Here is a 16,891-nt window from a genome sequence, read left to right on the forward strand (position 1 = left end):
TACAAATTCCCACAGAAATAACAAGAAACTTACATCTTGCACTTTCTCCTTTCGAATACCGATTACATCAAATAGCAAAAATGAAGAATTGAAAGCTAAACAGAAGTTTCGTTGTATTACTTGGCACACACGCTAAAACAATATGCTTATCACATACAAAGCAATCAATGGTATTTTTTAGACCAAGTCCGATACTCTAATAGAACAAAACCTAATAAACCTAATAAACCTAATAAACCTAAACATTTTTGGGTTGGACTTGGACTCCTCCGTTTTCCTGTAACACAGCAGTAATCGCCGCTATCTGGGCTTTAGAGGGGTTTCTGTTTCCAGAAGCCCACATAGAGGCTAATATCTGTTTTTGGTGCAATGTTGGCCTCCATCTTGTCCTTCTCACCACTCTTGAATATTGAAGCTGCATCTCCCTTCGCCTTGCACTCTCCTCTACACTCAATGGAAGAATTAGCCTCGGCCGCACTACAGCGAAAAAAATGAAAAACCATCATTGTAATGCCAGAAAAGGGAAAAAAAAAATCTCAAAATTTAAAGGGTTTTTAACTTACCTCCGGACTTCCCTCGATCCATTGACAGCTTTACACTGTGAAAACCCTACAACACAAAATTTTTACTATGGAGGCGTAGCTCCCAAACCTGCACCTTCTATGCCGTTCAAACAAGTGAACCCTAAATTTTTACTATGGATGAGAAGACGTTGAAGAAAATGAACATGGCTAGAGAATATAAATAGGTGGATGGTTAACCGACAAAAATAATTATATCTGTAGGTAAGAGAAATAATATAAGAAAAATAAAATTGTTTTTAATAATAATTTGGCTTAATTTTAAAAGTTTGGCATTATCTCTTTGTCAATGTAAATTTTAGAATTTCGTACAAATATTTGTCTTATTGAAGGACAAGTCTTAGGTCTGTAGACAAATTTGTGACCATGGATTTGTGATTCATATTCATATGAAAATGTCATGTAGATTTTCCTAATACATAGTCATTTTGATGATTAGTTATATTAACAAGAGACCCAATGCGTCATGTCCCTGCCAATAGTATGGAAGGAGAGGGGGAGAAAGGGAGAGATATATATGGAGGGAGACATAGAGAGATAGAAAGGGATAGGGAGAGAGATAAAGATAGAGAGATAATGGTGGATAGATATAGATAGAAAGGAATAGGTGCAAATTGTCATCTCATATTCACATGAATGAAATGGTACACACTTTATTTTATTCATAGAATATGTGGGTCATGTAGTTAAGATATTTGTGAATATTGATATTGGTTTTTTTAGTTTAAGTTTAAATTTCATTTGATAAATAGTTGGCTTAGCATTTAAAATGGGTCTTTACAACTCTACCATCTACAACTTATGTTCAACTTGTGATATATAGAGATGTAGTGTTATGGGCTTTCAAGGCTTGCCACCAAAAGATTGAACTTTAAGAATTTTTTTTTATTGCATTCAAACTACACAATATGTTTGAAAGACTAGTAACAATACCTTTGAGAAATGTACTAAGTACAATATAAATATGAACATGTAAAAATGATCACATTAAGATATATAAAAATCTAAATATCAATAAAAAAAAATTAAAAAAATAATAATCTTATTAATTTGATAAATAATCATTCAAAATGTTTAAATATTAAATATAAATTAAAAATTAAATTAAATTAAATTTAAAATTTTTAAATACTAATAAGAATAACAATTTAAAATAATAATAATAAATAATTTTTTAAAAATTAAGAATAAATTAAAAAATTTAATTATACTATAAAATAATAAAATAATCAAATCATATGTATATTAGAAAATTCAAATTATAATATGATAATTGAAAAGTGAACATTATTTGACTAGAAGTAAATAAAAAATACCGAACATCAAATTAAAGTGGGGGCTGTGATGGAACTCATTTCGTAAATAAATTTAATTTATTCTCTGCAACTTTCGATGCCACGTGGACCTTAAAACCTTAGGAGAATTCTACGGTTTATGCTGTCACGGCCTTCACTTTTTAAATAGCCGGAACGGAAAATTTGTTTATAAAATAAAATACTGCCAGATTTTTATAGACCATGGTAAAAAATTTTGTTTCTCACATTTTATTAATTATATGTTGTACAATGATGTCAATAGTAATAAATAATACACTTTATGTATAATTATGTATATTTTTGTGTGAGAAAATTAAATTTTTTATCTATATAATGAGAATATAGATAAATGTCATTTTTATTTTCCAGAAATCAAACTTCTTAAGGGGTTACAATAATAATTTGAGAAATACATCATGTTGTCAACATTTTAACCATGACTTCTACATAATGGATCTGAGTAATAGGTGAAGCCTTCGTATGTTCTCAGAATAAGGTTTTCTATCAAAATTGCCTATTACTACACTAAGAATATGGAACGAAGCAGGGCCATGCAAATTATCTACAGCCTAGAATCGAATCGAATGTCTGATAAATGTCATTTTTAATTATTATTTAAAATAAAAATTAAATTTGTATTGTAGTTTTCTTGTCTAAATATTTTAATTATTTATTCTAATTGATTAAAGTAATAAAAAAATTGAATTGAATGAATGCAATAGTATCCTGCCTTGCAATTCATTTAACATTTTGATCAAGCTCTTGAAATTTTTAAAATATTAAATATAGTAGACAATCATCTATCATACATTACTGTACTTTTTTTTATTTCTGCAAATCAAAATATGTCAAGTATAGTGCATTTAATTAGACCCTAGTAAAAGGACAAAGGAGCTTAGTTAGTCAAAACTATTCTTTTAAATTTTAAATTTTTATTAAAATTTCATGACTATAAGGTAACCCCTACATTTTGGGTCTTGTCGTATAATAGAATAACAACTCCATGTAGGTTGCAAATTAATAATTGGAGGTTAGTTCATAAATAGGCATCATAAACATATAAGTAATATAAGAGTGGGATTAACGCAAAGGGACATACACATGTGGGAAGGGATAAATATGCTACTAGAATGACTAGAAAATCACACATATAATAAGAATTGTTTGCCTCTATGTATATTTATTAATCTATTTCTTCAAAATATACATAAATGTAGATGGGAAAATATAGGGCTATATATATATATATATATATTCATTGGTTGTGTTTTACCTCCACTTTGATGGACATGTGAATCAATAGATGATCATGTACCAAAAAGTATGTAGAACTCATAGGCATGGATGCAAAATAAATATTTAAGTTCTAGCATATTTTTATTGCATGCTATTGAAGTAATGGACCTGCAAAGGATATAATCATGTTTTGTTTCTTTTTAGGTATGCCTTTTGTTCATAATATGAGTTTATATAAGAACATGTATCTAGTTATATATCTTTATGAATGTTAGTTTTGTGACTTTTATAGCTATTTTTACCAAAATTTTACTCAAAGTTAATTTTGGTTAACTGTATTTTTTTTGTCCTAGGAGCTAACTAAAGCAAAAGAAAAATGAATTTACAAATCATTTCCGCATTACATTCATATGTAGGAATGAAATAATAAAAGATTGCAGAACTTCATTTATATACATGCATACAATATGAAAAAGATTCAACAAATCTTTTCTGAAAGGTAATCTTTATTGATATGTGTACATTTGTTTTGACACAATCTGTGAGACTAACCTTTCTTATTCAATACATACAAAGATCAAATCATACATGTATAAGTAAATGTTAAAGTAAACATGTAGGGAAGGTGACCAGTCACTGAATGACTGGTTCATGCCGCCTGGTCCTTAGTTCCTTTTCTTGCATGGAGTGAAAATAATGAATTAGAACCATGTTCTAAGAAATGAAAGGTCATAATCCAAACATAAACATCTACCTATGCATGCATGAGTTCATCTTCATATGTATTAAATGCTAATGCATACTTTGAGTATCAACAAAGTCATTTGAATCATCATGCATGCCTAGGATAGGCATACATTTTTCTAACATGTTTGTGTCATGTGCAAATACAGGTATGATCATGTTCATTTTCAACATGTGAGGTAAAATGTAGCTCCCACAAGGGTTGAGCCCATCATGTTGGCATATAAAACTAAGCAGTACAATGATAGTAAGAGTTACAAAGTGTGAATCCTTACAAGTTCATCATTCAGGCTTCATAACCTAAGACAACATGCTACCTTGCAGAGGTCAAGTGTAGATTCAACATTTTATTTTTGTTTTGACATGACTTCCTTTTTCTTTTCCTAAAGGCTTACACTAAGGAGAAAAAGGTGGTCAATGTCAAAACAAGGTAGAACATTGCTAAAAGGCATTGACGCTGTTGCATTTTGGAAAAAATCTGTCTGGAAGTCAATGCGAACTACATCAGAAAAGATATTTGAATATAAAAGAATCGAAATAACTGGATACGAAAATGAACTTCAAGAATACAATAGTGACAAAGACTCAGTGAAAGTTTTGAGTTCAAGAATAGTTGATAAATGCTAAATACAAGTAATAATGAGAAAGAAACAGTGTGACAGTACTTGCTACTGTTAGAATAAGAAAAGTACAGTTACAAGTTGACAAACATTAGTCATAGTCAATAATGACAGCCTTTGAAGTTAAGATTTCGTAGTGTAAAGAGCATATAATGGAGGTTCAATCACCATCAAGCAATACACTACACATGGGGTAACTAGTACAGTCATAGTGTTCCACCCAATAACATGTATTACGAAGACAAATATGGTCTAATGAGAAAGATAAAGAATATAACCATAGTGAAGAAGTTATAAAGATAGTTATATGAAAGACAATATAACAATGCAAACCAAAGAGTTCAATATCAATATCACAGTGATTGGTAACTAAAAGAGATACTCTTGTACACAATGCTTTCACCAGCAATGGAGAAAATAGATAAGTGACTATTAGAGCTATCACAATTATATGACAAAATATATAAGACATAGCTTTTTATGGTCATGAAGTGGAGGAATGAGTCCCTATCATGAATAATGAGAATTGAGTAGTTAAAAATCACATGACGACATGATGTTATTTTTGTCATGTCAAAGCATAGTTAAGTATTTCAAAAATACAATAGAAAATGCATAATCACGAATTAAATTGAATGATGTGGTTTTGTAGGTTATTTTTTTATAAGGTGGATGTAAGATGACCAGAGGGGCTATGCTTCTTGCTAAGGGTGTTTTCACTTGCACTTTGTGAAAGCTAGATGCATGCATTGTATAGTGCAATAAATTACTTATATAGATTCAAAGAAGAGGGCTTTGTATTCTTCATCTAGGTTACCATCAAATCAAGCTATGAAGAGGTATCCTACTTCTATAGTTGATAGTCAGGATTTATGGGTATCTAAGGATGCTAATGCTTCATAGGTGAGCTTCTAGTGCAGATGACATAGTGCAGGGTTGAAGAAATCGTATGCAGAGTGGCGACCACTAAAAGAGACAAGAGAGAATAAGGGTTTTAAACCCTATTTGGTATCTACAACCGAAACCCCTCATGTGGGTTTTCATTTCTTTAGAACCTGTAGGCAAAAGGGATAAAAATTCGAAGGGGAAAACAAAGATGTACGTTTTCCCTTTACCAAAGACAAGAAAAGTGTAATGTGTGAACAGAGAGATCATCAAACGACTTTTTATGAAAAGAAATGCCTAATTATTTTCGACTGTAAAGATAAAGATGGTGATGACTACAAAAGTCATCAGAACTGTTTATTTCCTATAGCCACCATCAACAATTTCATAATCCAATAGAGATGGATCATCCAGAATGCGAGAAAAGCACATTTAGTATAAAAAACCTTGAATCTATTTTGATCCCTACAAAAAAAGGTGTTTCAATCCCTGCAAGAAGTGAAGCAATTCAAAGTGTTTGAGCCAAAAAACGTGGCAAACAAGGGTTGTAACCATGATAAGGTCATGACCTTTATAAATAAAGATGAACATTTCCTTTCTTGAGAAGCGAAGTAAGCAAATAAAATGAAGAAATATACATAGAACATTCAAAGATAATTTTCCTTCAAAGAGAAACTCTGATTTTTGAGTTTGGAAACCCAATAAAAATCATAAATTGCAGAATAAACACTCAGGGAGCTTACCTGCAGTCCATGTATCTATAGCAGTGCGAGCTTTCGGTAGAGTCTCTTTGAGACCTATTTTATTCATCAATGCCAGTTGTGTGAGCATGTTGGGTCTAGGATTTCAGAACCTTGTCAACAGAGCAACCTTCTTCGAGAAGCTTCCACAAACAAATGTGATGCTTTGTCTTTGGCTAAGGGTTTTGTTTAGCCTTAATTTCGGCCGATAAGTGAGAAAATAGCATTTTTCCATTATTTTAATTAAATATCCTTTGTAAACTAATTGACCTGTGGGATCATTTAGTGAAAAGACTTTTCCTTTGGCAAAATCTGCTAAACCCTTATGTTTTATTTTGCCTTCTTAATCATCTTGAATAGACATTGAAAGACCTCACAAACAAGGACCTATGAGAACATCCCAAAGTCTCACACATACTGGTATAGCCATAGACACTTGATTTCCCCCTTTGTTCAATATATCTGATACCAATCAGAAGATATGGTTGTGAACTCTTGGGTAAGTGAACAAAGATGGTGGTCAGAAAAGTGGACACACCCAGAAAAAAACATGAAAAACAACAAAACGTGCATGGGGTATTTCAAATTTAAAGAACCCCGTACGCGTTTAGGCTCGTTTTACCGAGCCTAACTAAAGCTAAACTGCATACGAGGTTTAAAGTATAATAACCACGTATGCAATTTAAAAACTAAAACCCCATACATGGTTTAGAAACTAAAAACCTTGTACGCGGTTTTAGTTTGTAAACTACGTACGCATTTGTCTGTCAATAAAATGCAATTCATTTAACATTCCATTAGGTTTTTTGGTAGGATATGTACATAAAATATAATATTTAAGTATAAGTGACATTTAATAATATATACTTTAAGTTATATTTTATGTATATATTGTTAGGATGTTTGAGAGTGGTTCTAGATCTCTAAGAGTTATAATGCAGATTCTAGTTTTTTGAGTATTTTAAAAAATTTCAAACTTAGTCAAATTTCAGTAATTAGCATGCTCATATCAGCATTATCTCTCTCGTCTCTTCCCTACATTTTCCCTCTTTCTTCCCTAACCCCTACCTTTTTATCTTTTAGGCATCTCCCTCTCTACTTTCTTCCCTCTTGGTTATTTCTCCCTCTCTACTTTCTTCCCTCTCTCAGGTATCTCTCCCTCCCTTTCTCATCTCCCTCACCCTCTTTCTCTTTTTCATCTATCCCTCTCTTTATCTCCCTCTCTCAAATATCTCTATCTCTCACTCTCTCCCCCTCTCTTCATTTTCTCTCTCTCTCTCTCTCATTCTCTCCCTCTCCCTCCCCCTCCCTTTCTCTTTCTTTGTCAAGTATTTATTTCACTCTTTTTCATCTATCCCTCTCTTTCTCTTTTTCATTTATCCCTCTCTTTATCTCACTCTCTCCTCCTCTCTATCAAGTCTCTGGATATCAACCTCTCTCTCTCTCTCCTCTTCTATCAACTCTCTCTCTCTCTCTCTCTCTCTCTCTCTCTCTCTCTCTCTCTCTCTCTCTCCTCCCCCTCTCTCTCTCCCTTTTTCATTACCTCTCTTTCCCACTCTCTCCCTCTCTCCCTATCTTCACACCTCTCTCTCTCTAGTCTCTTGTTCCTTCCATCCCTTCCTCCCTCTCACTCAAACTCTCTTTATCTCTCACCCTCTCTTTCTCTCTCTCTCACCTTCCCTCCCTCCACCTCTTAGGTCTCTCTTTCTCTCCTAACCCTTCTATCCACCTCTTAGATCTCTCTATATCTCCCCCCCCCTCTCTCTCTCTCTCTCTCTCTCTCTCTCTCTCTCTCTCTCTCTCTCTCTCTCTCTCTCTCTCTCTCTCTCTCCATCTCTCTCTCCCTCCCTTTCCATTTCTCTATCTCTATCTCCCCCCCCCCTCTCTCTCAATCTCTCTCTCTCTTTCTCTCATTTATCTCTTGTCTCTCCCTCTCAGTCTCTATCTCTCTATCTCACTCTCCTCCTCTCTTAGGTGTATCTCTCTACCATTCCCTCCCTCTCCTCCCACTCTCTCCCTCTTTAGGGCCATATGGTATTATTAGGGGTCATATGGTATCATAGGGCTCCATGCATGTGTCCTAAGGAGTCATAGGACACCATATGACCCATAACAACACATAAGAGGTCATATGGAGTCCTAAGGGGTCATAGGACACCATATGACACCAAATCATGTCCTAAGGGTTTATAGAATATTATATGACCTCTTAGGACACCTTACGACCCATAATGACACCATATGGAGTCCCAAGGGGTCGTAGGAGAACTTGAACTTGGAGGACACCATTTAGTGTTTTTTCATGTCAGAAGGTATCTTTTATGTTTTTTTTATGTCATATGGTACTCGTAGTGGTCATATGGTATCCTAGGGATCCATGCATATGTCCTAAGGGGTCATAAGATACCATATGATCCATAACAACACATAAGAGGTCATATGGAGTCCTAAGGGGTCATAGGACACCATATGACCCCTTAGCACATCATACGACCCATAATGACACCAAATGGTGTCCTAAGTGGTTATAAAACACTATAGGACCTCTTAGGACACCATACGACCCATAACAACACCATATGGAGTTCTAAGGGGTCAAATGGTGTCCTAAGGGGTTGTATGAGACCATATGGCCCCTTAGGACACCATATCACCCCTAATGACATCATATGGTGTCCTAAGGGGTCATAAGGTGTCCTAGGGGTCATAGGACACCATAAGACACATAACGACACCATATGACCCTTAGAACACAATATGACCTATAACATCATCTAAGGAGTCATATGGTATCCTAAGGGGTCATATGACACTATATGATCCCTTAACACACCATAAGACCTATATTGAGACTAAATAGTGTCCTAAGGGGTCATGAAACACCATATGACCCTTCAAGACACAATATGGTGTTGTTATGGGTTGTATGGAGTCCTGAGGGGTCATATGGCATCCTATGACCCCTTAGGACACCATATGGTGTCGTTATGGGTTGTATGGTGTCTTAAGGAGTCATAGGACACCATATGACCTCATACAAAAAATATGACCTCTAATGACACCTAAGGGGTCATATGGTGTCATAAGGTGTCATAGAACACCATATGACCCTTTAGGACACCATACAACCCATAATAACACCATATGGGGTCCTAAGGGGTCATATGGTGTCCTAAGGGATCATAGAACACCATATGACCCCTTAGGATGCCATACGACCCATAATGACACCTAAGGGGTCATATGGAGTCCTAAGGAGTCATAAGACACCATATGACCCCTTAGGACACCATACGACCCATTAAGATTATCCAACCAATACATCCACATGATCCAAAGAAATCAATACGTTCATCTTCTTCAAACGTTCTACTTTATATCCTATCTTCTTTTAAAAAAATAAAACTAGCCTCCTTGCCATCTTCTTATCACCTCATCTATATGCAAACAAAAAGAAGATATATTGGATGGAGAGGAAGAGGGATGGGAGGGAAGGAGGGAGAGGAGGAGAGAGAGAGAGAGAGGAATGGGGTATGGAGGAAGGGAAAAGTCGAGAGAGGGAGAGGGAGGGAGAGAGAGAGGGGGGAGGGGGGGAGAGAGAGAGAGAGGGAGAGAGAGAGAGAGAGAGAGAGAGAGAGAGAGAGAGAGAGAGAGAGAGAGAGAGAGAGAGAGAAAGAGAGGCACTTTGTATGTACTTCAGAAGGGGAGAGAGGGAGACAATACACATACATACACACATATGTGTGTCTATATATACTCAATATATATATATATACATATATATATATATATATAAATATTATATATAAATTATATTATATATGTATATACACATATTATATATACAATATCATATTATATACACTCCCAAAATTTAAACAAACTTAGCACATACGCGCTATTTATAATAAAAATAGAGCGTACGTGATTTTGATAGTTAAAATAGAGCGTAGGCGCTTCTTACACCATAAGTACCCCGTATGCGCTTTTTATACCATAGGTACCCCCGTACACTCTTTAGACTGTGTAGGCTTGGAAATAGGCCTAGATGAAAAAGCTATGGTTTGGAAGTTTTATTTCCCTCCATTTCCCTCCTTTTTGACGTGTTTTATTTTATCAACTTGGTTTCTTGAATTTTTCATCATCAGGTTTACACTTCATCAAGTGGGTATTTCTAAAATTGCCACCATATTTTCACCCATCTTCTGAGCTTTCTAACCATATATTATTTTTAAAATTTGAACAACAATAACATTATTATTGAATTTATTTTACCAATGTCTCCATAGTTCTCAAAGAAATATGTGCAACATTTTTTTAATAACTTTTGATATACTTATCGAAATTTAAAAAACTTTATATATTATTGTAGTGCACTTGATTCTTTACAATTTGAAAAAAAAAAAAAAAATTATATTCGACTGTTTTAGTGCAACCTATGCTTCGTGCATGAATAGGTACCTAATTTTTAGGATGTGCTTGATTGGAAAAATCATAAAAAAAAATACTTAACAAAAAATTACAAACAAATACACATCTTCTAGTTCTCACTCCTAATTATCTTTCTCCCAAAAGATTTGTCAAAATACTAAATCTAACTGACTTCTTTGATGTGCACGTCAAACACTATGTTATGTTTTTCTGAAAAAATCAAGGTCTATTTTTCATGCGTGAAGGATTTGATCCCCCTAATCTTATCCAATTTTGAAAAAGTTTAGTATTTTGGAAACTAGATTCAGAGTACTACAATATTTTTTCTTTAACTATCTTCATATCTTGATTGGATGACTTTCAAATTTTGCCTCCAAGTTCAAGTTCAACTGATTTTAGAAAAAAAGTGTCCACTTATACCCCCCTTTTTTAGCACCATCTTTGTGCATTTACCCTCTCCCTAAACCAATAGATCTCAAATTTTCTTTTGCTCTCTGATGTTAAACCAGAGATCCAATCTACACCTTATACTGGTAAAGCTGAGCATATATGATCTACTGATGATCTTCCAGCTCTATGACATCCATCACAGGTTATGACATGATCTTACATGACCACAATGCCAAACCACATCATCATCATCATGTCAATAAAATCAACATCATTTTCCTTCAAATCTTATCCAACACTACTGATGACATAACTTCATCCATCCAAGCCACATAAGCCACCACAATGTTACCAGAATACATTCACTCACTTATTCTATAGTTCTGGTTAACATCCATACCGGTATCACACTGTACATACCGGTTTACTCTATCAGTCCAATATCTCCACCAGGACACTTTATCCATTAGCCTTTGTCTTCTTGTGTCAAGTGTCTCTGATCCCAATTTCAATTCAAGCCATCCATTTGACACTTGCAGCAGTAATCCATTTTACATGTGTAGATGTGTAGCCAAGGCAACAACTACGCATACTATCATGTCATCTTCTTCCTTGTACCAACAACAATTGGTCCTTATATTTATCCTTTTCCAGTTTGGGGTTGAATGAAGTGATCAATATGTATCTCCCCCTGAGGGCCTGCATCTTCTTTAAGCTTTAGGAGATATCACCTATGCATTGAATACATAGTTCCTGCCCATGGTTGTGTTTTCTTCCTTCTTCTTCCATACCTGCTTGACCTCACTCCTCTTCTCATTTGCAGTCTTTGGAGAAGGTCTTACCTTCTTCTGCTGATTAGCCCTTGCACTACAAGATTTTGTAGTATGACCAAGAATATTGTTATAGTAGCATATTGTGTTCCTATCAGACAAATTATTGTAGGACCTTCCATCACACCAGTTTGATCTTCTTCTCTTGATCATCCTCTTGTAACCAACTACTGCTTTCAATAGATCTCTTGATCTTGTAGAAACACTTTTCCTTTTATTCTAAGTCAACCTTTGATTCTCATATTCTCTATAACCATTTCCATATTGAGCATGAGTGGTACACCATCTGCTATATGACTGCAAGTTCTTCCTTCTACATTCATAACTTCTATGGCCAAAACCATTACATCTTTGACAAACTAAATTGTCATTCCTAAAAAAAACATTTTGTCTATTCCTAGACCTTATTTTGCATTCATCTGCTCTATGGCCATATCCTTTGCATGTAAAGCACTAACCAGAGAAAGAGGGCTTATTACTTATAAATTTATTCTTCCAAACATGTGGTGATCTTTCCGGTTTGGCTTCTCCATTTCTACTTCTTCGAGGACATGTCTCGTGGGCAACAACATTTATTTGTTCTGTACTAGTAGCAAATCATAGAGACTGTCTTCTCATGTTCTCATTTTTAATGAAGCCACCTTCACCTATCTTTCCTTTCCCTTTTGGATCAGCATTATTCCTCCTTGCAGCACCGGTCTTCATCCTCATGTCTTCAACAATTGCAGTTAAGTCAACCTTCTTCCTTGGAGCATTTCTGACTGTGAAGGTCTATCCTTTGTTGTTTCCATTTGAGGAGACAAACAAAATTTTGTTCGAGACATCCTTTCTTGTGGAGCACTCACAAGTATCAAATCCTAATCCCCTGGTATCCTTTGAGTGGGTTTGCTTGTTTGACATTTTATCCAAGGCATCACTACTGCCATCAAACTGGATCGTCACCTTGAGCTCATCTTGGCACTTTTCCAACTCCACTAATAACTTTGTTATTTCATCCTTCAGATTCTGACACTCTTTACCTTTTGTTTCCATTTCTATCTCTAGCTCCTCACATCTTCTCTCCTTAGCATCAAAGACTAAATTCAACTCATCAGTCATTCATTTTGCTTCTTCCAGTTGAGTTGTCAACATGCTGATATTTTTGTTTGACTCTTCAAGGAAGATTTTCAACTGGCTGCATTCTTCATGAACTGATTTTTTGTAACTCTTAATTTCATTTCTAACACTTTTCAGCTCTTCTAGGGCACTTACCATTTCACATTCAAGATCAACTTGAGCTTCATCATCTTCTTCATCTTCACCATCAATGCAAAAAACATCTTGGAGGTAGGATTGATCTATGTTACCCCTTTTTAATGTATGCATCTCACCTTCTGTCTCATGAGCAATGAAGAGATGGGTTTCTTCTTCATCAATTCTACTTCTACTAACTAATTTATCTTCATCTGCAGACTCATGTGTTCCATTTCTCTTCTTATCCCGGCAAACTGAGTCTACAGTGCTAGGTTCATTGTCATAAAGCTTCTTCAGTCTATCCCATAGGCTTTTTGTCAATTTACATCTGTCCACCTATGAAGAAACATCACCAGTAAGCCCATTAAGTATACCTTTCATGGCTTGAGCATTGCACATAGATCTTCTTTCTACTTCAGGACTAATGGAAGGATTGAATGGACTAGAGAGACCATTAATAACTGACATCAAGACATCAACACCTAATGAGGACAGGTAGAACTCCATCCTACAACTCCAAATGGAAAATCTTGACCCATCAAATACCGGAGTAGGGGTTGATACAAAATGGACCATTGTGTTCACAAACCAAAATATACCCAAGCTAGAGAAATATTATCTAACTAGGAACCTAGGCTCTAATACCAATTGTAGAATGCAAGATGCCACTAAGAGGTGGGGTGAATAAGTTGTTTCCAAACTTAACCCTTTTAATTCTTAATGTGAGGATAAACGATGAACAACTGAGTAGGGGGCTGAATGAGTTGTTAACAGATTATATTATTTAATCCACTTAATTACCTTTAACCAGATTAAGTACCGGTAAAGCAGAAATAGATACCGGTAAGCAATAAAAATTAACAATGAAACAGATAATCAACGACAATGAAACCATACCACATAACACCATGATCTGTACATGGAAAAATTGAAAATGGAAAAACCATGGTGGGAAGCCTACCCACAGTCAGATGATACTTTTGTAGAAAGTATGTGATACAATGAGGGGCCTGCACATGTAGGAAGGCACATTGCCTAGAGTGTACTACTCATTACAAAAGAGCCTCAATGACTACATAAAGGCAACAACCATCTCAAGATAATTGGATAACAATCTAGAATAATCAACTGCTAGAGATAGCATCTACCATGCCTAATTATAGTCCCGGTTAAGCTCAATACCGGAGGCCTTTGACCTCTTCCTTAGTCCCAATTTGATCACCTATGATTGACCAAATGTCCTTCACATATGATATTACATTCGAAGACCATGAATATTTATTCCACAATCCCATACCATGATCTACAATGAGATCTTACATCATTTTATACCAACCCTAAGGCCTAAACCAATTAGGTTGGCAACCTAAAAGATATTACAATAAGATCAGTACATAAATCCATATTACAATGATATGCCATGTTGACTTAAGACAAAACAACAATAACCAATCCATAAAATATCCCGAAACATCCCGGTAACGTGTAGAGTACACGTTAACATGATACCGGTCCATAACCTAGATATGTACAAGACCTATTATAGGTCCACCACACCAAAGCAATGTCTTCAAGCAGTTGAAGCACAATCAAAGAACATCTTCAATATCCTGAAAGCCGCACCAACACCACTTATGCATCCTGTCAAGATTTATCAATAAAATCTCTTCCCGTTAAACCTTAAACCAATGCAGGTAAGGGTTTACGAGAGTGTATGATAACATCTGATTACAAATTCAATACCAAGTGACCAAAGCATACTCCAAAATGTGTAACACATAAAATCAAACATACTCTATTGATCCAAACATGCCAGAAGTGTCCAACAGATAGTCTCCTCTGCCGATAACATTAGATCTTCTACCGGTAACCAAAATCATAATAGCTAGTGTTGACATCAATACGAAAACATCAATGCAAAACATAATCATTTCATCCATAATGCCAACTATATCCCCCTTTGGCATTGATGGCAACACTAGATGTGAAAAACGTCTAAGTACTAGGAAATGCCAAACAAGTCTCCCCCTATGGAAGAGAACTAACAATCTCTTGAATATCAATAACTCTCCCCTTGTGAATGATATCTCTATAAATTTTTGAATTTATTTTTAACATCACTATCTCTCTGCCTTTGACATCAATGCCAAAAATTTGACACAAATATCAAAGAAAGAATATAAACCTCTAAATCTCAAGGCTGACTACTCCCCCAAAGTAGTAGCACCACTCACCAGTGTTAGAATGAATAATATCTCCGATAATGCATTCTAGACTTATGACAAACTGCATCAATCAAGTCTCTATTAGAGGGGCAGAAACCCCTAACTTGTCTCTCAAATACTCAAATGATTCCTTAGACAGTGGTTTAGTGAATATATCTACAATCTATTCTTTAGTGTTCACATACACCAATTTGACTTCCTTTCCTTCTACCTTGTCCTTCAGAAAGTTATACTTTATTGATAGAGGGAGATAAAGAGTCATTGGGAAGATATAGATAAATAGAAAGAGAGGGAGAGCGGAGATAGAAAGAAGTAGAGATGGGGAGAGGGAAGGAGGGAGGGGTGTAGAGGTAGAGATGGAGAGAGAGGGGGGCCGGACAAGGAGTAGAAAGTTAAGGATGCGATAAATAGGTAGATAAATAGGTCTCGATTTAAGGAGAGAGAGGAGAAAGTGAGATAGTGAGGTAGAGAGGGGACAAAGGTGAGATAAAAGTAAATACAAAGGGAGGGAGAGGTAGGTAGAGAGAGTTAGAGGGGAGATACAAAGTTATTAGGAGATAGATGGATAGAAAGATAGGGAGAGAGGATATAGAAAGAATTAGAGAGATATAGATAAGTAGAGAGTGTGAGAGAGGGAAGGAGGGAGGGGTGGAAAGGTAGACATGGAAAGAGAGAGGATGGAAGGGACAAAGAGAGAGGATGGAAGAGAGATGTATGTAGAGAAAGATAATCATGTAGGGAGGGAGAAAAGTTTTTAGAGAGAGATAGAGATTTATACGTAGAGAAATAGAGGTAGGTGGGGAGTGAGGGCAGTTGTGTAGAGAGAAAGGAGACAAAGAGTAGAGAGTTAATGATGTGAGAGGGAGAGGAAGCGAGATAGGTCTAGATTTTGGGAGAGAGAGGAGAGAGGGAGATAGAGAAGTAGAGAGGAGATAGAGGGGAGATAAAAGTAGAGAGAAAAGGAAGAAGGGGTGGTGTTTGAGTGGGAGAGAGAGAGACAAATAGCATGAGAGGGAGACAAAAAAAAGGGTAGAAGAGAGATGTATGTGGAGAAAGATAAGTTGATAGGGAGGGAATGAAAGGTATGTAGAGAGATATAGAGATGTATATATGTAGAGAAATAGAGGTAGTTATGGAGTGAGAAGAGGTGTGTAGAGAGAAAGGAGATAGAGAGTAGATAGTTAAGGATGTTAGAGGGAGAGGTGGAGAGATAGGTCTAGATTTTGGGAGAGAGATGAGAGAGTGACATAGAGAGGTAGAGAGGGAATAGAGGGGAGATAAAATTATAGAGTGCATAAAGGAGGGGTAGTTTGTGAGAGAGAGAGGGGTGAGAGGGACAAAGAAAGAGAGGGTGGAAGAGAGATGTATGTAGAGAAAGATAATTTAGTAGGGAGAGAGAAAGAAGGTACATGTAGAGAAAGATAGATAGGTATATATAGAGAAATATAGGTAGGTAGGGAGTGAGGAGAGGTGTGTAGAGAGAGAGGAGACAGAGAATGGAGAGTTAAGAATGTGAGAGAGAGAGATAGAGACATAATTTTAGCTTTTGGGAGAGCAGACAAAGTGAGATATAGAGGTAGACAGGGGATAGAAGGGAGATAAAAGGAGAGAGAGAGAGAGAGAGAGAGAGAGAGAGAGAGAGAGAGAGAGAGAGAGAGAG

At 35.7% G+C, this 16,891-nt stretch overlaps 1 protein-coding gene across 1 annotated transcript; it reads right to left on the minus strand.

The window, feature by feature from the left end:
* Positions 1-238: 238 nt before the first annotated feature.
* LOC131054783 (WUSCHEL-related homeobox 8-like) lies at positions 239-697 on the minus strand. The gene is made up of 2 exons (XM_057989379.1): positions 564-697; positions 239-477 (listed from the first exon to the last, which is right to left on the minus strand). The coding sequence occupies exons 1-2, from the start codon at positions 583-585 to the stop codon at positions 239-241; spliced, it is 261 nt and encodes an 86-aa protein (XP_057845362.1). The 5' UTR covers positions 586-697.
* Positions 698-16,891: the final 16,194 nt, after the last annotated feature.

Source organism: Cryptomeria japonica, chromosome 3 (genome assembly GCF_030272615.1).
Source record: "Cryptomeria japonica chromosome 3, Sugi_1.0, whole genome shotgun sequence".
NCBI lineage: Eukaryota > Viridiplantae > Streptophyta > Pinopsida > Cupressales > Cupressaceae > Cryptomeria > Cryptomeria japonica.